The sequence below is a fragment of the Miscanthus floridulus genome, chromosome 13 (assembly GCF_019320115.1).
Source record: "Miscanthus floridulus cultivar M001 chromosome 13, ASM1932011v1, whole genome shotgun sequence".
Taxonomy (NCBI): Eukaryota; Viridiplantae; Streptophyta; class Magnoliopsida; order Poales; family Poaceae; genus Miscanthus; species Miscanthus floridulus.
Window position 1 is genome coordinate 2,885,740 of NC_089592.1, and position 22,643 is coordinate 2,908,382.

The following is a 22,643-nucleotide window of genomic DNA, read 5'->3' on the forward strand; positions in this document are numbered from 1 at the left end:
TAAGTTTATGGATGGAGGCGTTAAAACCGCCATTCATATTCTTAATTGAGTGCCAAGCAAGTCAGTGCCCAAAACACCATATGAGTTGTGGACAGGAAACGAATCCTCACTTAACTATTGATGTGTGTGGGGTTGTCCAGCTGAGGCTAAAGTCTTTAACCTAAACATAGGGAAGCTAGACTCCAAGATAGTCAGTTGCCATTTTATTGGCTAACCAGAAAAGTCAAAAGGTTATCGCTTCTATTGTCCTGACAGACATATGAAGTTTGTAGAAACAAGACATGTTGTGTTCTTAGAGGAAGAGTTGATCAAGGGGAGCATGGTAGCGCGAGAAATTAACCTAGAGGAGAAGCGAGTACATCTGCCTACTCTGATGGTTCAGGAGCCATTCTTTACGCTACCTATTGTTGCTGCACCAACAATGCAAGACACTGTAGTAACAACACATATTGTTAGTTCTCACGTGGCGACAATGAATGAACATGAGGAACATGTCCTTCAGGATCCTGTAGAACCTGTTGTCACACATGAGGAAGAGCAACAATAGCCTCATATAGAACAAGCATCAACTAACGAGGCCCCTAGAAGGTCTCAAAGAGTCAGGAAACCAGCCATTCCTGATTACTACGAAGTCTATGAATGTGAAGAATTTCAAATGGAGGGTGATCCCACCTCTTTTGAAGAAGCCATGAGAAGCGGTCACTCATCAAAGAGGCTTGAAGCCATGCAAGATGAAATGAGATCAATGAATACCAACGGTATTTAGGACTTAGAAACAATTCCTAAAGGAGCCAAGATAATAGGCTATAAATGGGTCTACAAAACTAAATATGACTCCAAAGAGAATGTAGAAATATTTAAAGCGTGACTTGTGGCGAAAGGCTTCACGCAAAGAGAAGGCATAGATTACAATGAGATATTTTCTCCAGTCTCATGTAAGAATTCTTTTAGAATTATAATGGCACTTGTAGCACATTACGATTTAGAATTACATCAGATGGATGTAAAGACGGTGTTCATAAACAGGGATTTAGAGGAAAATGTTTACATGGCACAACCAAAAGGTTTTGTTGTGGAAGGAAAAGAACGTATGGGATGCCGCCTGAAGAAATCCATTTATGGATTAAAACAAGCATCAAGACAGTGGTATTTAAAGTTTGATAGTACAATAAGGAAGTTTGGGTTTTAAGAAAATGTAGAGGACAATTGCATTTATGCAAAGTTCAAGGATGGAAAATACATTTTCCTAATCTTGTATGTGAATGACATCTTACTCGCTAGTAGTGATGTTAATCTACTACTAAAAACGAAGAAGTTCTTGTCCTCCAATTTTGATATGAAGGATCTCGGTGAAGCTTCATTCATTCTAGGAATAGAGATTCACCGAGATAGAAGAAAGGAGGTTTTAGGATTATCATAAAAGGCATACTTAGAAAAGGTTCTAAAGAAATACAGTATACAAAATTGTAAGCCTTCACCTGCTCCCATAGTCAAGGGCGATAGATTTGGGGAATTCCAATGTCACGGAACCAATATGAGATCGATCAAATGAAAGCGGTTCCATATGCTTCAGCTATCGGAAGTTTACAGTATGCTCAAGTGTGTACACGCCCTGACTTAGCGTTTGTCACCGGGTTACTTGGCATATATCAGAGTAATCCAGGAATAGAACACTGGAGACTGGTAAAGAAAGTTTTGTGTTACTTGCAAAGCACATAAGGCCTCATGCTAACGTACAGAAGATGTGATTCCCTACACATAGAGGGGTATTCAGATTCAGATTATGCGGGAGATGATAGAAAGTCCACATTAGGATATATATTTACTTTCGCAGGAGGAGCTATATTGTGGAAAAGATCCAAGCAAACCGTCACTACATCGTCTACGATATATGCCGAGTTTGTAGCGTGTTATGAGGCCACAGGGCAAGTGAATTGGCTAAAGAAGTTCATGCCCGGTTTGAAAGTGGTAGACGACATACATAACCCACTCAAGTTATTCTGCGACAATAATCTAGCAGTATGTTATGCTCACAATAATAAGTCAAGTGGTGCTGCCAAACACATTGACATAAAGTATTATATTGTGAAAGACAAAGTCCGGGATCATATAATTAGTCTTGAGCACATAAGTACAGAAAAGATGCTCGCGGATCCGCTTACACAAGGCTTACCACCCAACGTGTTCAGAGAACACTTAGCCGGCATGGGTTTAAGGGAAAGCCTATGATTCTTGGACAATAAGAGTCTAGTTGAGAATCTGTTTCAAAACAGAGAGGTGCATTGTAGATGTTAATCTAATGGCACTGACCGTGACGATGAGGCACGCTCTATGCACTGATCTGTGATGGAATGGAAAAAAGATAAAGTAAGTTAAGTTTAAGTAATAAGATGATATCAAGGGGGAGATTGTTAGTGTTGATCTCTCCAGCTCGGCCCAACGGCCGAGTTGGGCCTTGACCTCACGCCCTGATCAGGGGCGCCCAACCCTACATGGTTGGTGGGCCCCCGTCGCACTGCGCTATATAAAGAGGTGGGGGCCGGCGGCTCGCGGTACGAGGTTGACCGCAGCCACAGTACCCCACCGACACAACCCTAACCGATCAAGGGTGCGTAGTAGCGGCGGGAAGCGCTGCCACCGTTCTTCACCGCCTCGCCGTCGCCAGGACGTCCACACCGCGGCTGGACGTCACTGCCTCCCCTTCGCCAGCACTCTACGTCACCGACACTGCCATGGCTTCCTCCTCCGCCAAGCCCACCGATGATCAGCTACCTCTGCATCTCTCTCTCTCTCTCTCTCTCTCTCTCTAGTTCTCTTTCTAGTCGATCTAGGTTGTTTTATCCCGAATAGAAGAGGTTCCACCCGCTAGATCTATGACTAGTTGATCCTACTGTTCTAACAGTCATTTAAGTAGGTTTTGTTTATTGCAATGACAGTGGGCTTAAACAAAATCTCATGATAAGTCCCATTGGTGTGAATGTGACCACAAGAAAAGAAAAGAAAAGAAAATGCAGTGGCAGAGTTTGTGAGACAGAGAATGAACCATACTTAGTCCCTCTTGAACTCTTCTTTCCTGCAATTTAATACAGCTCGAGCGGATAATGCTAACTGTATGCTTGTTTGCTGATGCTGTGATGCACAAACATTTTGTTTTGTCAATGGGCAACTGGGAACCAATGAATAACTGAAGCTGAGCTTTGGTCCGTTCTTCTAGAGCCTTGAGATGTTGGCCCTTGTCTTTCCTAACATCCTTTCCTGCCCAGCTAACCCACGGCCAGATCCATGCGTTCATCACAGAAACGGATTATTCCTGACAGGAGTTTATGTATGTACCCTGATAGTTACATTTTCCACTTGGATGATCCATCAGTATTCAGTGGGCTAGGCTGCTGCAGCTAAGCTAACCTAGCTAACAGGATACAGTAGTTAATTTAATTACATCCATCCTTGTGAATCTCTCAGTCAAATAGCTGAATAACATCGACATGAGGGTATGTGACCGTGACAGCATGACTTGTGAAAGATTAAAACCTTAGCGCCCTACCAAATGTTAATTGAGGGGAGTGTGCCAAAAACAATCCGCAGGTAAAGCAGGTGAACCCACAGAATCTGCTCCCAGGGCAATTTGACCTGACCACACATTGGCCAAAGCAAAGTCAAGCAATACTAGGACTGTAATTAAATTGGAGAAAAACTACGATCGCTATCTGTCATGGAGATTGGAGAGTCAGCAATGAAAGAATGTAGGCATGCAATGAGACATACAGTACTATAGGCTAGCTGGGTGCCAGCTCCTGCACGGCACCTTCTTTGTGATTTTGAACCAATGGCAGTCGACCTCACAGCCCTAGAATAGTATATGTGCATCACATCACATGACTTCATCAAGTTTACATGTGGCCTATGGGATGAGAGCATGGTTGCTTACTTGCTTTGCTTCCTCAGGAGAGCGGTTGACTTGGATGTTCTGCATCTGTCTCGAAAGATAATGCAATTCTCACTTCAAAATTGACCAAATTTATAAGAAAATACTAACATTTACAATATCGATTAAGTGCCATTAGACTAATTATAGAATACATCTTAATAAGAATATATTTTTTATAGTAAACACTCTTGGAGACAAAAATACTGATATTATTTTCTATATACTTGGCCAATTATTAGATGGCTTGTCTCAAACTTAGAATTAAATACTACTCTATTTGATGGGGGAGTATATATATGATGTTTTTTTTTCTCAAATACGTAAGAGCATTGTGTATCATTGTATTAAGTAGATAGAAGTTATATGTTACAGGAAGGCCGTCACCGGCCAAGGATACACCAATGTATATAATACTAGCATAGCATTGTTGTGATAAGATCGAAGGAAACTAAGAGATGTACACTAAAGTTTCTGCTGTTTGCAGTTATCAATGTTGTCAGTCAACATCGACCAATCAGTGATGTTCCATGTTCGGTAATCTTACAAAATGACGTGTGGGGCAATAGTATTAGGACCGGTGTCCTGGCTGCATTTTTAAACATTGGAGGTGGAGGGGCTAGCTAGCTGTGTGATGAATCCATATTATTCTTTTGAGCAGTCTGAATGAACAAACAATCTGAATCTGAATGAAGAACAAGAAGCAGCAGCGAGCAGAGGGAGTCTGGTGACGAACGGAGGGTAGGGTTGATATGACGATGACGATGTTCATGCAATGATTGAACTGGACGTTTGTTGAGAAACCCTTTTCCCAGCCTTTGCTAGATTCTCAGCGGATCTTATTTGTGCTCTTGTTCTCCAGCAGCAGTGACGTTGTTGATTAGCCCTTTCTTGTGTCATTGTCCTAGGATACAAGAAGAAAAGCAAAGGAAATTAGGAAAATATATAAAGACAAATGGAAAGCTAGCTGTAATGCAGTGGTGAGACGAAGTGGATAAGCTAGCTGAACTAGTACAGAAGTTCGTTGGAGCCTGTCAGCAAGTGTGGTTTCGCAAGAAAAGAAAATAAAGAAACCTGAAAGAAAAGAACAACAAAGGTTTTTTATAGTATAGAAAAAAAGGAAGTGTGAATGGCTATGCATGAACCATCATCTATATCTCCCCCGTTTTTTTTACATGCTATGTTAGCTTTGTACTAAGGCAAATATTTTTAAATTTGACCATCAATTTTAACAAAAATTGTATAGGTTAACAACGTACATTTCTAGATTCGCTATGATAAATACTTCCATGATATATATTCCCTCCGCTCCAAATTATACGGCGTCTTGATTTTTCTACATACATTATTTTTACCATATATCTAAAATGCATAGAAAAACTTATGTATCTAGAAAAAAGCCAAGACGTCATATAATTTGGAATGGAGGAAGTAACTCACATGGTGTGAAACTACATGTACTTTTTTTTTTAATGATGGCCTGTTTATTTAGGGACTACTATATAACAAACTTTACTAAGTGTTCGCTATATTTAAAAAAATGAAACAGGCAAAAACCACTAAAACCATTTTTAACCAGAGTGGGGAGGTAACTTAAATGATTTTATAGGAGTTTAAAAAGAAGCAGATTGTCTCATTTTTCAATTCGAGGAGACTACACCATAGTTTAGACTTTAGACCGTCTCCAACGAAGTACCCAAACCGTGACCCATCCGCATTTTACGTCGTGCACAGTACTTTTACGGGGGAAAATCGCTCTCCAACAGAGTAGCCAAACGCAGCAGGCATTTTGCGTCCGGCGATACACAGTACCCAAACTTGCGTCCTCTCTCCTTCCCTTTGCGTCTCCTCCACGCAGGCGGGGCCCACCACCACGACCGGAGCCGGGGCCGAGGTCCGCCCACGCCCGCGCCGTGGCCGAGCTCGCCGGGGCCGAGGTTCGCCCGCGCCCGAACCGGGGCCGAGCGCGCCGAGGTCCGCCCGCGCCCGCGCCGGGCCGAGGTCCGCCCGCGCCCGCGCCGGGGCCGAGCGCGCCGGGGCCGAGCTCGCCGGGGCGGAGCTCGCCGCGCGCCGCCAGGCCCGAGGCCGCCGGCTCCTCCTCCGTTGCCTTTGGGTTGGCTGTTGGAGAACGGAAGTTTTGGGTACGCTACCTTCGTACTGTGCATAACCTAAACCACGGTATGGGTATTCGTTTTGGGGCTGCACCGTTGGAGATAGCCTTAGAGAGGCAGAAATGACTTAGCTGCGGCCTTCAGCTGTGAGCATGGCCTTGAGGCAGCCCAAGCAGCCTGGCACTTTCTGGGCCCATGGTAACGACGGCCTCTTGCCAGCGTTGGTGTTGGGCCGAAAGCCGCCACATTGTTGGAGGCCCAGAAAAATGAATGGGGCGCAATCAACAATTCTCAGCTCGTTCTTTACATTTAAACAGACAGAAAACGCAATGAATTCTTTTTTTATCACCGCGTCACCGGTTTACTAGATGATGGTGCAGTAACGTTGCTGCACCATTTTGACCTCCTTAATGAATCAGCATCACTGTCACATTAACTACCAGCAATTCGTTGGTTGCAAACTTGCAATGCATGGCCAGTCACTGTGTAAGTGTGTATTCGTACGTTGTTGGCAGGTAGTTGGTGCAGCAGCACTGTATACAGTATTATCTATCGATAGTCAGCCTGTTCGTTTGGCTGTGGCTTATCGTAAATGATCGTAAATTTTCAGTTGGAATAGTATTTTTCTCTCATATAAACCAGCCAGCAGTACTTTTTCACGAACCAATAACGATACGAATCAGCCAAACAAGCTGCCAACCGCTGAAGGTCTGAAACTGATTACTGATAGATGTTGGCTCACAGTCATGGGCTGGGCTGGTAGCTGGATCCGGATGGATCCGTAGTGCTCTGCTACTGGCCTACTGCTTCTAGTAGTTCATGTAGAAAATGATAGTGAGTGCCGACTCCTATTCCATTGATCTCTCTTTGGTTTATATGCGTTACAACATGCGTTGCTCATTTGGCAACCATTAGTTTACATCGTGGGCGAGTGGATGCCCGCGCCATGCGCGTGGCCATGCGCTGGTCATCGTGTTCCGTCTTCGGTCAACAACAACGGTCGGCGTGGCGACTCTGGCGGTGTCCCTCAACACCCCCCCCCCCCCCCCCGCAGTCTGATGGGTGAGTGACGCTGGACATGAGATCACCCCCCCCCCCCTAGTTGAATGTTGCAGTGGCGCTACACAAAAACTGGACCGAAAACGCTCGAAGGCCGCCATCGGGAGGCCTTTTGTCAACACGTCCGCGAACTGTTGGTCAGTGGGCACATGGAGAACGCGCAGTTCGCCCAGCTGAACATGTTCCCGAACAAAATGAATGTCCAGCTCGATGTGCTTCGTGCGCTTGTGATGTACCGGATTCGACGACATGTAGACGGCAGAGACGTTGTCGCAGAACACCACGGTGGCCTTGTTGATGTTGCACCGAAGTTCACCGAGCAATTGGCGTAGCCAAATGCACTCGGCCGCCGCATTTGCCACCGCCCGGTACTCTGCCTCGGCGCTGGATCGGGAGACCGTGGTTTGGCGTTTGGAGGACCACGACACGAGGGAGTCGCCGAGGTACACACAGAACCCGGATGTCGATCGCCTGGTGTCGGGGCAGCCGCCCCAATCCGCGTCAGAGTACGCGGTGATGCTGAAGTCCGGCGAGGCGCGAAGGAGCAGGCCGTGCGACGTTGTGTCGCGGATGTACCGCAGAATGCGCTTGAGGAGCGCCAGGTGAGGCATGCGGGGATCATGCATGTGCAGACACACCTGCTGGACGGCGAAGGCGATGTCGGGTCTAGTCATTGTCAGATACTGAAGGGCACCCGCTAGACTGCGGTAGGAGTGCACATCGTCGACAGCAGGACCATCGGCTGCAAGCTTGCCTTTGGCGTCGGTCGGCGTGGTGACTGGCTTGCAGGAAGTCATGCCAGCACGCTCGAGAATGTCCTCGGCATACCAGTCTTGAGTGAGATAGAAGCCTTCCTTTGTGCGCTTCACATCAATGCCGAGGACAAAATTGAGAGCGCCCATGTCCCGAACAGCAAACTCGGAGCGGAGCTTGTCAACAATGTGACAGAGCAGAGCAGAGCTAGAGCCGGTAAGCACGATATCGTCGACATAAAGAAGAAGGTAGGCAGTGTCTGCTCCTCAGTGAAGAACAAAGAGGGAGGAATCGGAGCGAGCAGGTCAGAACCCGAGCTGGATGACAAACGCTGCAAACCTGGTGTACCAGGCGCGCGGAGCCTATTTTAGGCCGTAGAGAGATTTGTCGAGTAGGCATACTGCTTCCGGGCGAGTAGCATCAACAAACCCAGGAGGTTGTTGATAGAGGACGTGTTCCTGAAGATGACCGTGAAGAAAAGCATTTGAGACATCTAGCTGTTTAGTTGGCCAGCACTGCGAAGCCGCGATGGTGAGAACAGTCCTGATGGTGGCCGGTTTCACCACCGGAGAGAAGGTTTCCCCAAAATCGACACCAGGCCACTGAGTGAATCCCCAGACAACCCAACGTGCCTTGTATCATTCCAGTGATCCATCCGGATTCAACTTGTGTTTAAAGATCCATTTCCCGGTGACAATGTTTGCGCCTGGAGGACGATCGACGAGGCGCCAGGTGCGATTGCACAGAAGGGCTTCATGTTCGGTAGCCATGGCATGGCGCCAGTTCGGATCTTGCAATGCTGCCCGAACAGATTTCGGGATTGGTGAAACGGTGGAGGAATCGGTGGAGTGTTCACTGGCAAGGGCGTATTTGGGGTTGGGTTTATAAATGCCGGCGCGGGATCGCGTCTGCATAGGGTGTCCAGTGGCAACGGGAGCTGGAATGGCATGGCTGGTACCCGAAGGTTGTGGAGATGGTGACGTAGTCGAAGACGAGGTGGGAGGAGAGGTAGAGGTTGAAGATGTGGTAGGATGTGGTGATGATGATGGACTATTGGTGGCGGGATCGTTTGTGGTAGCGGGCGACGGCGCAGGAGCAAGAGGGCGCTGCTGAATGTGAATGGTGTCGCTAGTGTCTACTGTAGCCGGTTCGGCTATTGTAGGATTTGGTTCAGTGGCCGTGGAAAGAAAGGGAAATCAAGTTTCGTCAAAAATGACGTGGCGCGATGTGATGTGATCACACGACGCGTTTGAAGATCCAAGCAGCGATACCCACGGTGATCTTGGGGATATCCGAGGAGCACGCAAGGGGTGGAGCGCGCACTGAGCTTGTCAGGTATGGTTGACGACTGGTTTGGGAAACAAAGGCAGCCGAAAACACATAGGTGAGCATAGCTCGGTGGGGCGCCAAGAAGAAGTTCGTGGGGGGTGGATCGGCCACTTGTGCGACAAGGGTGTCGATTGATCAAATGTGTGGCAGTCAAAAGTGCCTCGACCCAGTATGATGGGGGCAGGCCAGCGTGAAGAAGCAGGGTGCGGATGATGCGTTCGGCCTTGCCGTTCTAGGAAGATGTATAGGGACAAGAGAAGCGTAGGACAATGCCGTGTTTTTCACAGTGGCTGCGTAAGGCATGGTTATCGAATTCCCTGCCGTTGTCAGTCTGAAATGCAAGAAGAGGAAGACTGAACTGGGTCTAGACATAGGCGTGGAAGACCACCAGACAGTGAAAACATCAGATTTTGCACGCAGTGGGAAGGTCCAAATGTAATGAGTGTAATCATCAATCAATACCAGGTAGTATTTGAATCCAGAAAAGCTAGAAATAGGTGATGTCCAAACATCAGCGTGCACAATTTGGAAAGGAACATAGCTGACTGAAGAAGATGAAGTAAAAGGCAGCCTAACATGCTTGCCAAGCTGACAGCTATCACAGACAGACGCCAGTTTACTAGGAACAAATTCTAGATAACTCAAGGTGTGCTGGAGGGTGCGACATCCTGGATGACCAAGCCGTTGATACCACAAATCAACGGTGGGTGCCAAGGTGACGAGTGCCTCTATGGACGAAGGATGCAGAGGCAAAGGGTAAAGGTCGCCATGGCTATTACATCGGAGGAGCACCGTTTGTGTTGGAAGATCCTTGATAGAAAACCCAAAAGGGTCAAATTCAACACTGACATTGTTGTCCCTAGTGAAAGCTCTAGTTTGGTTTTAGTGAATTGATGAAATCCTAAGTGCTAACCTAATTTATCAAGTGATTATAAGATAGGTAGCACACTCCAAGTGATGAAGCAAATGAAGATCATAGCATGATGATGATACCATGATGATGATCAAGTGCTTGGACTTGGAAAGAAGAAAGAGAAAAACAAAAAGCTCAAGGCAAAGGTATAAACCATAGGAGCTATTTTGTTTTGATGATCAAGACACTTAGAGAGTGTGATCACATTTAGGATTGATAGCCGTACTATTAAGAGGGGTGAAACTCGTATTGGAATGCGGTTATCAAAGTGTCACTAGATGCTCTAACTCATTGCATATGCATTTAGGATCTAGTGCAGTGCTAACACCCTTAAAAAATGTTTGTGAAAATATGCTAACACATGTGCACAAGGTGATACACTTGGTGGTTGGCATATTTGAGCAAAGGTGAAGAAGATAGAGTCGAAGAGGAGTTAGCCGCGCTGGTTACAGAGTGACCGGACACGTCCGGTATGGTGACCGGACACGTCCGGTATTTGGCGACGAAGTCAGTGACTGGACGCGTCCGGTGTGAATCAGCAAACGCAGTGTTTGGCAGAGCAGTTGATCGAACGCTGGCAGCGTCCGGTCCGGTGTGACCGGACGTGTTCGGTCGAGCGTGGATGCTTACTGTACTCCACTGGACGCTGAGGCTCAGCGTCCGGTTAGTTTCTAATAGACGCGTCCGATCGGCCTTGGTGGCTTACTGGACTCGACCGGACTCGGCGGCTCAGCGTCCGGTCATTTGTAGTTCTGCGTCCGGTCTGAGCGTCCGATCGTATGAAAGTGTGGGCTGCAACGGCTACCTTGTCTTGAACTGGACACGTGGTGGTCTAGGAGAGACCGAACGTGTCCGGTCGACCTACCGGACATGTCCGGTATTCACGAACGGAGCGTCCGGTGCTGCGTCCGGTCGATTGGACCGGAGCGTCCGGTCGACACGCAGTCAGCCCGATATTTGAGCCAACGGCTCTATTTCATGGGGGCTTCTATTTAAAGGCCCATGACCGGCTCAAGCTCATGGACTTGGCCATTTTTATTGACATAGCAACCTTGTGAGCTTAGCCAAAGCCCTCCCACTCATCTTCATCATTGATTCATCATCTTTGTGAGATTGGGAGTGAATCCAAGTGTGTTGCTTGAGTGTTTGCATCTAGAGGCACTTGGTGTTCGTGTTTCACTGCAGATTTCGCTTGTTACTCTTGGTGGTTGCCGCCACCTAGACAGCTTGGAGCAGTGAGGATCGTTGAGCGGAGGGTGGTGATTGTCTTCGGCTCCGATCGTGGTGATTGTGAGGGGTTCTTGACCTTTCTCCAGCGGAGAGCCAAAATGTACTCTAGTGGATTGCTCGTGGCTTGTGTGATCCTCATCTTGTGTTGGTTGTACGGCACCCTATTGAGGGTTTGGCGTGTGAAGCCAATTAGCGCGTGAACCTCCAAGTGAGTGAATCGCCACAACGAGGACTAGCTTGCCGGCAAGCAAGTGAACCACGGTAAAAATCTTTGTGTTCATCATTGATTCCGAGGTGATTGGTCTTCATTGTTATTCATCCTTGTGATTGATTGGTTCTTTCATCTACACGATGGTATAACCTTCTTGATCACTCTCTTTACTTTACTGCAAACTAGTTGACAAGCTCTTTAGTGTAGCTAGTTGTGAGAGCTTGCTTGCTTGGTAGGTGTGGCTCTTTAGTTAGCCTTTGAGAGCACACTAACATAGGGTAGTGTCATAGCTCTTGTGTAAATCGACACTATCTAAACTAGAATTGTGATAGGTGGCTTGTATTTTGAGTAGGCTAGCGCAACACTTGCTTCGCCTCATAATTATCTAACTATTTTGTTAAGTGTTGTTGTAGAAATTTTATTAGGCTATTCACCCCCCTCTAGCCATTAGGACCTTTCACCTAGTAAGGCTACGAATAGAAATGAGATTTTTGACGAGAGAGGGTGACACAAGAATGACGTTGAGTTTGAGTGGAGATTGAGAGGTGGGGATGACAGTGGAGGCACGATGAGTGACGGGCATGGTCGTGCCATTGCCGACGGTGATGGGCGGAGAGTTGAGAACAGGTTGGGGGGAAGGGAAATTACCAGCATTTGATGACATGTGAGACGAGGCTCCTGTGTCGAGGAACCACTCGGCGGTGTGAGGCCCCGTCGGAGGAACGTTCACTGTGGCCAGAGCAGCGAGGAGGGCCTGATGGTTCCAGACGTCCTGCGTTGGCGAGAAGGCATTGTAGGCATCGGGATCCGGTGGCGCCTGACCGGTGAAGTAGGCCTGATGAGAAGGCGTGCCTGGACATGGACCGAGTACACCGGCGCTAGGTGCCCGAAACGACATCTGCCACGACTGGACCATGCCGGTCCAGGGGTTTACGCTTGGTGTCCAAGCCGACGGACCACGAGGAGCGGAGGAGTTGCCACCTTGGTGCTGCTGGTTGTAGCCACGGTCACGACCGCGGCCACGCCCGCGCCCACGACCGCCCTTGGTGTTGTAGCGAGGGGCCGATCCGCTGGTGATGGGCGGTGGCGGCTGAGCACTGCTGGATCCGCCGTCGGAAGGAGCAGGTGGCCTGGAGCCGGTGGCGAGTAGGGCGTGCTGGGCAGAGGTCTTGGCGTGCTCCTTGTCGTACTATTCCTCCAGGAGAAGGTAGAATCTCGCCGAAAGGAAGGTGTGCGGCGGTTGGCACGAGGTGATCGCCGGGATCGTGTGGCGGTACTTGGAACTGAGCCCGCGCAGCATGTTCAGGACTTGGCTCGTCTCGCGCACCGGCTGGCTGACGTCGCGGAGAGCATCGGCGAGCTGCTTGAGGCGCCCGGTGTACTAGGTGATGTCCATGTCACCATGCACCAGATTGCGGAACTCCGCCTCGAGGTACACGGCGCGATGCAGCTCGTTGTCGCGAAATTGCTCGCGGATGGCCTGCCAGATGCGGTACGCCGTAGCCTTGGGTGCGCGGACGATGTTGCGCACATCCTTGGCGATGGAGATATAGAGCCAGCTGACGATGCACTGGTCGACGACGATCCAGTCAGGGTCGTGGCGCTGCTCAGGGGTCGGCGGAGATGAGATGTGGGAGACAAGATTGAACTTGCCGAGGAAGGCGTCGAAGAAACAGCGCCACTCGTCATAGTTGGGATTGGCGAGTTCGAGAACGACAGGAACATGGGATTTTATGTTAACGGTTTGAAGGACGGCGATGGGAGGAGTAGAGACGGCGGAACTGGCGGCGCCGGTGTAGGACAGGCCGTCGAGGGAGGAGTGGGAGGAGGAGTCGCCGTCGGAGCCGTCGGCATCGAAGAGAGGATTGAGGTCCATGAGGAGGGAGGAAGAAACGGAAGCAGCGGAGATGGGAAGGCGCCGACGAGCTGGCCGCGGCGAGGGCGGCGAGCGGTTGGATCAGGGATGAACCTGGTCAGCTGATACCATGTAGAAAATGATAGTGAGTGCCAACTGCTATTCCATTGATCTCTCTTTGGTTTATATGCGTTGCTCATTTGGCAACCACTAGTTTATATCGTGGGCGAGTGGATGCCCGCGCCATGCGCGTGGCCATGCGCTGGTCATCGTGTTCTGTCTTCGGTCAGCAACAACGGTCGGCATGGCGACTCTGGCGGTGTCCCTCAACAGTTCAGACTGCTGACTGTCCAGACTAACACCTAACAAATCAGACTAACACCTAACAAATCCAAATGTGTAGTAGTATACCTATTTACCTTCACAGCGGAGGGTGGTTGGTTAAGAAAGATGAACATGGACGGACATTGCAGTTGTATGGAGTATATGTATTGGAATCAGAGGCTCAACAGCATGAAAAAGATCGAATGGATGCAGAAGGAAAACACAGCCACCACCAAAGAGCACATGTGAGATGAAGTGACAATGTGACGCCTCTCTTTCTTTTCGGTACTGGATGGATCCATGCATTTTACAGTACATAGATAGATGTAGCCAAGCTTATTCAATCAGTCAACAGTGTTTTTCTTTCACAACAAACCAGCATCAGATAGCCTAAATCAGCCCAGAAACCAACCAGCGAACACGCCGTACTTTAATTTGACAAGTGTCAAACTAGTTAGTACTAATTAGCATGAGTTGACTAATGGCGGACTAAAGTGACTCGATCGACTAGGCGGTCTTACATGTGCTTGCTTTACGACTTTAATCCGGTAGCAGATAGTGCTTCCGGTGCCCACACACCGCATCAACGTACTGGTACGGTTACGTCGTTGCATTGGTGGCTGAGCCAGAGCCGGAGGAGCCACCTGGTTAATAGTTCGTTTGAAGAAAAGAGAAAAAAAAACAACTTTGGTAAACAGTATCATAAACAATGCACAAGTTGAAGGAGTGGAGTCCTAGGAGGACTTCTAGTACAAACAGCCCCTAAACTTACAGTGTATATAATTAGTTAATCTAACTACCACCAAACATGGAGGATCTATCATCATACATAGGCTTCATTATTATTCTTCCTGTTCGCTTGAGCTTATTCAGAACTATTTTTTAGCTATGGAACAGTATTTTCCACTTACAACATTTCAGCATAAGCCAAATTTTAGCATCAGATAATAGGGTTACTTTTCAGCCATGGAACAATATTTTCCTCTCACAATATTTCAGCATAAGCTAAATTTCAGCATAAGCGAACAAGGTAAATATTATCTTTATACGTAGCAACGCCGGAAACCAGGGAGGAATTAGATTGTAGATAGATTAGCTTGTCTATCTTCTAACAGCTCCATCCATGGGATGAGTTGGTCTCTGCTCCCCTAGTGGCATTGAAACCTCAACCCTCTCCGCCACCTTGTGCTATTTAGCTAAACGAACATGACAACGACGCTTAACTCCCACCGACTTCCTCTTCTTCATTCGGTGTGTGTCCATATCATGCACTTTGTCCTCGGTTATCATAAAAGCAGTTATGACCATGGACGTTAGACTCAAGATAAGTGCGGATTTTGTCACCTAATCTATCATAACTAGCTTACCACCAACCAACCTAGTTAATTACTACTATTGATCTTCCTAACTGCTACCGTCCGTATTAATTTAGAGACGGCTCATTCAACTACTTACACGTTATTACTACTTATTACAAATATATGAGGAAAAAACCTTACACGTTACTTATTACTACAATATAAGGAAAAAAAAAGCTTTTACCTCCATTCCATTCCATGAAAAAAAAGCTCCATTCCATACCATTCATCCTTGGTTTGATGAAGAACCTCCTGACTGACTGTGATTGGTTGCTCTAAATTTGCTGTTGCCGGAGTTGTGACACCCAGCCACATCACCAGCTCTCTATCCTTGCTGTCCACGCGCAGGTGACACTCGCGAGGCCCACACACCGCCACGCGGGCCCGGGTGCACGCCGCCGAAAGCGCTCTCGCCTGCTCGCCCGCGTCCAGGCTAGCACTAGCGCTGCAAGCAGCGCGGCGCGGGCCACTCGTTGCTGGGCCCGGTGGACCCTCCCACACCGGCGCCGGGTCCACGGCGCGTCCGGCGGCCCCACGTGGCGGGCACCCGGCGCGTCGGGCGGCGTGGAACCTGGCGGGGCCCACCGGGTGAGCGGCGCGCACGCGCCTCCCCTGCCCCGCTCTAGCTTTTTACGCTCAGGACCCTGTGGTTTTGCGGTATTTGTTTCTACTTCGTTAGTGGACCGGTTCCAGATGGTCGTCGGTCAACTTTCCCATCCCCTGCATGCACGCAGGCGCCGGCGAACACACGGTTAATGGACCCAGCTCAGAAATCCAGATTCGATTCTTTGACATGGACTTTATATTTTTTTTTTCTTTTGATTTGATTTGAATGGACGATGAACGAAACTAAAAGTGGTTTCTTCCGCCAATGAAAAAGAGAGCATTCTACTTCTGCATGTAATTCAGCTTTATGGTTTGATGTCGTTCGTAACCAGAGATTTGACTTCTTTGCAGTGTATTTGCTAAGTAGTGCAACGATATCTTTAGAGCTGGTTTGGAAATAGTCATAAACTCCTCCATGATGAAATTAATTTTAAACCGTGTTAGTAGTGCCTATATGTGGCGTGTGACCATTCTGCTGCACTTATTTCAGCAGTACTTTTCAACAAACGAACAATACTTTCCTCTCATAGCATTTCAGTATAAGCATCAGTATAAGTTAAAATTTAGCGAAACGAACGGGGCCAATAGCCCAATCAATTTAACACACACTGCTCAAGCCACTTAACACGGCCATTGGTCTAGCTATTTGTAGAGCTTTACTCCTTGATCCTTAGGGATGAGCATCCATGGCTACCGAGCTAAAATCTGGTCGTTGGCCAAGAAAACCGATGATGTTTGGATCCGTGTTGCTACCCAGCTTATGTGGCCGAATTGCAGTTCATTTTACGGCTGACGTGGGGCTGATTTTTTTGGACGGTTGATTTGCCCGCCGATATTTGGTCAGCGACACTTTAGTATGGCACGACAACCCAAAAACCAAACATGCCCTTGGCTCTGGCTCTTAATTCTCTAATAGAGTGATTCAGGTGAAAGAGCAGGATGAAAAATAAATAGGAATCCTACAATGATTTTGGAGGGAGTTGAATTGAATAGAGAACAACGGAACGGTCTTTTTAACTTTCAACTCCTAGTTTAAATAGAGATTAATGTTTTGTGAGTTTGTCTGATCCCATTAGAAACCATGTGAGTTTTTGGCATCGTTCGTTTCGCTGAAAAAACAAGCCGAAACAGTGTTCCGACTAATTTGTTATGAGAGGAAAATACTCAGCCTGTTCGTTTTGTCGTAAACGATCGTGAATTATTTACTGCTGGCTGGTTTAGTGTGAGAAAAAAATAATGTTCCAGATTATAATCCACGATCGTATACGAGCAAGCGAACAGGCTGATTGTCCCGGCTGAAAAAAATAAGCTGAAAAAGATAGATTATAAAAGAAACGAACATAGCCTTTGTTGTTTGACTAAGTAGAAATAATTCTTAGAGCTTGTTTAGATGCACTCATATTTATCTTAATTCACGTGTGTTGGAGTAGACTGAGGTGGAAATAAAGTTAATTTTTCATCTCAGTCGATCCTAATACATGTGAATCGAGTTTGTATACAAGTGGTGGTAAACAAGACCTTACCGAGAATCTACACCCAGAAACACGGCTAAATGGGGGCAAAGGAGCCCATCCTGTACCTAAATCCATACCTACGTTAATTATTGTGAGGACATGGTAGGTTAGTTACCTCCTCTGCTTCTAATGGCACCAGTGTATATCGAGAAGTACTAGCTCGCAACTTCATTCATAATAAAGTAGATAGCATATTATCAATGCGATTTTGTTCTATCGGGTAATAGCCGTGTATCAAATGCCTCGTGTTTGCATCATTTATAACAAATTTTGAAGCCTCCTGATTTCGAAGTTTCACGTGTGGGACAAATGAATCTTCGAGAGAAAATCTTATAAATTTAGATTATGTTGTAACTAAAATTTTATGAATATATAAATACTTCATAGAGCATTAAAGCTAATAAACTGTTTTTATAAAACCATGATATTTTTTTTTCTAAAACTACAAAAAAGGTTTTCTTTTTTCATAAGGAGCTAGTACATTGTGTAAATACATGATGTTCAATTAATAGGTGCCAACGATAATATTGCGGTTTATGTTCTAGTAAACCGTTGTTTCTTCAACTTCTTAACTGAAGTAGTTGTTACGATGACACAACAAGTAATAAAACCAAAAAAATGATGCTCTTAGACACACAAAAAAATTTGCTCTACTGAGGAAGTTGGACGGAGCAAGAATTGCGTGGAAAATTTCTAGTCAGGTGGTTAACCGGATGACGTGGCGGCAGTGACGCAGAGTCAATTGGTACCGACAAGCCCACACCAGAAAAATTCAGGGTGTAATCTGTAAAAAGACAAGAGATGTCTTTTCCTTGATCCTTAGCTTCCAGACTCCTCCCTCCTCGGTCGCGTTCTCCTCCGACTGAGATCACTGCGCGTGCCGCCGGCGCCATGGCCGCGCCACCGCCGTCGCCAGCCAAAATCCACTAGCAGTGCGTCGCGGGTGCACCTGCGGCCGATCTAGGTTCGTCCGCGCTACCGCTTCCCTCGCTTTCTGCTCCCGTCGATGTGATCTTCTAGCTCCAGATTGCATCTCCCTCTTCTTCTCGTTGTTTCGGCTCGGGCAGAATGGCTCTTTTCTTGCTCGCTGGCTGCGGTTTATGCTCAAAGGAGCGATCTTTACGCTCGGAATGGCTTCGTTGCAGGAGACAGGGATTTCTTCTCGCCCGGCGCTGTCGAATACGGGCCTGGATTTGCTCGAGAGTGAAAGGAGGAGGGGTAATAGAGTGAAGGAGGCGCGGGGAGAAGATGGCTGCGGAAATGGTGAAGGCGGCGACGAGCGACAAGCTCAAGGAGATGGATTGGGCAAAGAACATCGAAATCTGCGAGCTTGTGGCACAGGATCCTGGGTATGCTTGCCGTTCCCCCCTTTCTGTTCCCTTTCTCCCCCTGGTTTTCTTCTTTCGGAATCATTGGTTACCGAGTAGCATTGCAACTTTGCTGGTTGAAGGCTGTGACGATGAATTCGATATTGTACTCTCTTATTATTGTCACGATTTCTTTTGAGTCTACGGTGAATTGATCTGGAAGCCTACCAGTTTTTCGTTGCCAGTTGGCTATGTTTTTTTTTGCACATAAGTGGTGGTTCATGGGTTGCCATTTGGAAAGGGTGTTTTTTGTTTACTTGAATGATGTGTTAATTTTCTGTTCCCTGTTACTGTCACCAGGAAAGCGAAGCATGTGATCAAGTCCATAAAAAAGTCTATAGGGGGCAGGAGCAAGAGCACTCAACTCTTTGCTGTTATGGTGAGTTATTTTCACAGCAGCAGCCCTCTTGGATCCTGATTCCCCGATCAACTGGTGTGCTATAAGTATCTAGATGACTATGCTAGACACAGGGACACATTCCTTTTATATTTGATCATGGATCATAGACATGTAAGAAGGGAGGACGACTTGTACTTTTGCTCACCCAGTCACCCACAATGGAAAACTCCATGAAGGCAAAAAGAGCTACTCTTGCTAATGGTTACTGTTCATTTGATGTAAAAGCAGGCACGGTAGTACTTCAGATGTTTTCTTGTCTGCTGGGTTAATTCTGCCGCTGCGCTTCATGTTTACGTCTTGAATTTTCTGAACTGTGAATCTAGGTTTTGGTCCTATGTCACTGTACCTAAATGGCCTATCATTTTTCATTTTTAAAATTTTAATTAGATCATTATATAATGTGCAGATGTGTTTCTGTGATTAACCTTTAGTCTTGATTCAGATTCACTGCTATTTGTTTCAGCTATTGGAGATGCTTCTGAATAATTGTGGAGAGCCTATCCATAGGCAGGTCATTGATAATGGGCTTCTTCCAATACTTGTGAAGATAGTGAAGAAAAAGGTAACTTCTTTTTCGTTGAATTTAGGATGGCAGTTGTGAAACCTGTTCTCATTTGAAACTTTACCAATTGATGTTGAGTGACACACTATCTTGGTTGCAGACGGATTTACCAGTTCGAGAAAAAATATTTCTTCTGTTAGATGCTACACAAACATCCCTTGGTGGAGCTAAAGCAAAGTTTCCTCAGTACTATGAGGCATATTATGAGTTGGTGGTAGGTATCATATTTACAGTTTACTTCTTTACCTTGGCTTCCTTTGTTTCTTCTCATGCATTTGTTTTGAGAATTTTGGTAGCACTATGTTTAACTGTTGGTGTGTTTATTGTTTTTACTAGAAGTTTTTACCTTCTCAAGTGAAACACATGTGCAAATTGTTTGTCGATTTATTGATAAATACGCGTCGAGTCATAAAAATGTCAAACATACTTCTGTGGTGCTGTGTGTTTGCTTGGTGGTTGCAAGATTTATTCCTTAACCACTTCTATGACTCCAATATGTGCAGCAAATTTCTTCTCTTCAGCATATTCTTTTGTTGTTAGCTTACAATAGAAAGTAGCTGTTTTTTGGTTGTTGCAGTGTTTATTATGATATATAGCTGAAGCTATCATTTATCTTGCCTCCATAGTCTGCTGGTGTGCAATTTTCAAATCGCCCAAATGTTGTTGTCACACGAGCAGAAGTGCCAGTCCCAGAAACGAGAACAGAACCAAATAATGAAAGTTTATCGACCCGATTGAATGAAGCTCAACAGGAAGTGCACACTCAACCTGCTCCTGATGCAAGGTACTTTCTTGGCACTGATATGTTAATCTCGAGCTGTATGGTACATTTGAATCTACTCGCATCACAAGATTCTTTTAGAAATTTTGGTGCCCCGTTTTCTTGTGGTGTATGTCCTGTTAGTTATTGTTGCACGGTTAGCTAGCATGTTAACATTCTAATTCTAATATGTCAAAAAAATTGTACTGCTCATGTTTTTCTTTTTCCTGGTGAATAATGATAAGGAAATTATAGTTTTTTAGTGAACATGCCTTGATGCTATATTGCTAATTCGCTATGAGTCAGTATGACGATATACTGCATATAGTGTGGAGTTGCAGCATGTGGTCGAATAACCATTGGTACGCAGTTTGTTGTAGCTTTTGATTTTCTTTTGGAATCGGTGTGTCACTTGGTAATGTCATGTGTTGTTTTCTTTTTTTTTCTATTCCATCATTCCATGATATTTATAGATCGTCATACATCTCTTTCTCTTCTGGTGGGAACTTATGGCATCATAAGTTCTGTGCAGCACAGGTGTCCTCAGGATGCCATGCTTAGCATCTGTGATACCTTTCATTATTGATATAATGCTTAGGACAATATAACTGGATCTGGATGCGACCAATTTGCCTCGTCTTTATGGACTGTTATTCCTATGTTCTAACAGCGCATTTTGATATTTTTCAGTATAGTCCAGAAAGCCTCTAGTGTCATGGAAGTATTGAGGGATGTGCTTAATTCTATGGATCCTAGGCACCCTGAGGTATGGGTTAAATTAATATCCACATCATCAATATACCTGTATCCTTCTCTATTTTGATTGCTTGTTGGATTTTTTCACCTCTGTATCCTCTTGATGTGTAGCTAAAGTGCTTTTACTCTGTAAAGATAACTTATGCCCTTGTGCTGTGTTCTTGTAGGGAGCAACAGATGAATTTGTGTTGGATCTTGTCGAGCAATGTACGTTCCAGAAGCAACGAATAATGCACCTTGTTATGACATCAAGGTAGGGATCCGGTTTTATTACTGTTGCTTCGGCATTGTGTTGGAATATCTGTGTACATCTATCACCTGTTTGTTACTTGTTGCTGTCTGCTACGGCCACTCTGATATTTTGTGTTGCCACTATTATTTGCTAGGGATGAAACGGTGGTATCACAAGCTATAGAGCTAAACGAAGAGCTACATAAGGTCCTTGTCCGGCATGATGCATTGCTTTCAGTTCAGCCGACGACAACAGTACCTTCTAATATAAAGGAGGAAGAGGATGCTGAAAGTCTTTATCGGAGGTAGGATCATGCACCATTTTCCTTCTGAACGGTGGAAGGCAGCCTCTTACAGAGTTCTCTCCCTACTAAAACAGACTGCGGAAGGGGAAAGCTCTGTCGCAGGACTACACAAATGACTCGGTGCCGTCATTCCGATCCATGCCCGAGGACAAGCTGCGGCGGCCACTGACCATCCAATCGCCTCACCCCGACAAGCGACTGGGTGCGCTGAACATCCGCTCGCCGGACCGTGAGGAGCCAAGGCCTGACCCCGCTCCGCTGATCCCGCCACCGCCCGCAAAGCACGCCGAGAGGGAGAGGTTCTTCCAGGAGAAGAGCATCGACGGCGTGGCCACCTGAGGGGCTTGTCGCAGCACAGCCGGGACGGCAGCAGCTCGTGTAGCGGCGGCGGCAGTAGCAGTACATATAGGGTTCCCTTCTTGGGGTTGTTGGTCTCCCACTTGGCCAGGCAGGCGATACATTGGTGTTGCGCCGAGTTTGGCTCGGCCCTCGGCATCTCCTTCGTCTTCATGCTGACCTGTGTACACTTGGCTTGGTAGCATTTTGATCTTCTTCCTTTCCATCTTTTCTCTTTGGCTGATGACATTATTGGGAGACCGTTGTGTTGGTGTGGCGTTGTGGGTTCTTTTGTTTCAGATCTATAGATGATTGTGATCTACTGCATGGGGGTATGCTTGGGTCTGAAGCATCGCTATGACTTTCCCCTTTTGGCTTTCTGTTCGTGTGTGGTGTAGCACTATTAGGTCTGTCAGAGGCGTGCGTGCTGCTGCTAATTCAGCTTTAGTAGATTCAGTCAGATTGCAGCTGCCGGCCACAGGGCACCAAGTGGTCGGTTATTGTCTTTGGGAAAAGTTACTGTACAACGCATGCGAGAAACCCACCTCGAGCTGTCTGTAGATCGAAAAATTTGAAAAACTAACGTTTTGGACCAAAAATATGGCAGGAGTTCTGTATTTCAATTAAGAGGTGGTAGAAAGTTATTGTAAAAAAAAAAAAAAAGGGTGGTAGAAAGTTCAAGAATGGCCTTTCAATTAAGAGGGATAGAGAGTTTGAGACAACAGAGATACCTGTGGC

At 46.5% G+C, this 22,643-nt stretch overlaps 2 protein-coding genes and 1 pseudogene across 2 annotated transcripts; 1 reads left to right on the plus strand and 2 right to left on the minus strand.

The window, feature by feature from the left end:
* Window positions 1-6,381: 6,381 nt before the first annotated feature.
* LOC136502006 (uncharacterized mitochondrial protein AtMg00810-like) lies at window positions 6,382-7,997 on the minus strand. The gene is made up of 2 exons (XM_066497497.1): window positions 7,174-7,997; window positions 6,382-6,442 (listed from the first exon to the last, which is right to left on the minus strand). The coding sequence occupies exons 1-2, from the start codon at window positions 7,995-7,997 to the stop codon at window positions 6,382-6,384; spliced, it is 885 nt and encodes a 294-aa protein (XP_066353594.1).
* Window positions 7,998-12,912: 4,915 nt separating this feature from the next.
* On the minus strand, window positions 12,913-13,407 carry LOC136502008 (uncharacterized). The gene has a single exon (XM_066497498.1). It carries the CDS (start codon window positions 13,405-13,407, stop codon window positions 12,913-12,915), a length of 495 nt encoding a protein of 164 aa, XP_066353595.1.
* Window positions 13,408-17,994: 4,587 nt separating this feature from the next.
* LOC136498846 (TOM1-like protein 5) lies at window positions 17,995-22,232 on the plus strand (annotated as a pseudogene).
* The last annotated feature ends 411 nt before the right edge of the window (window positions 22,233-22,643 follow it).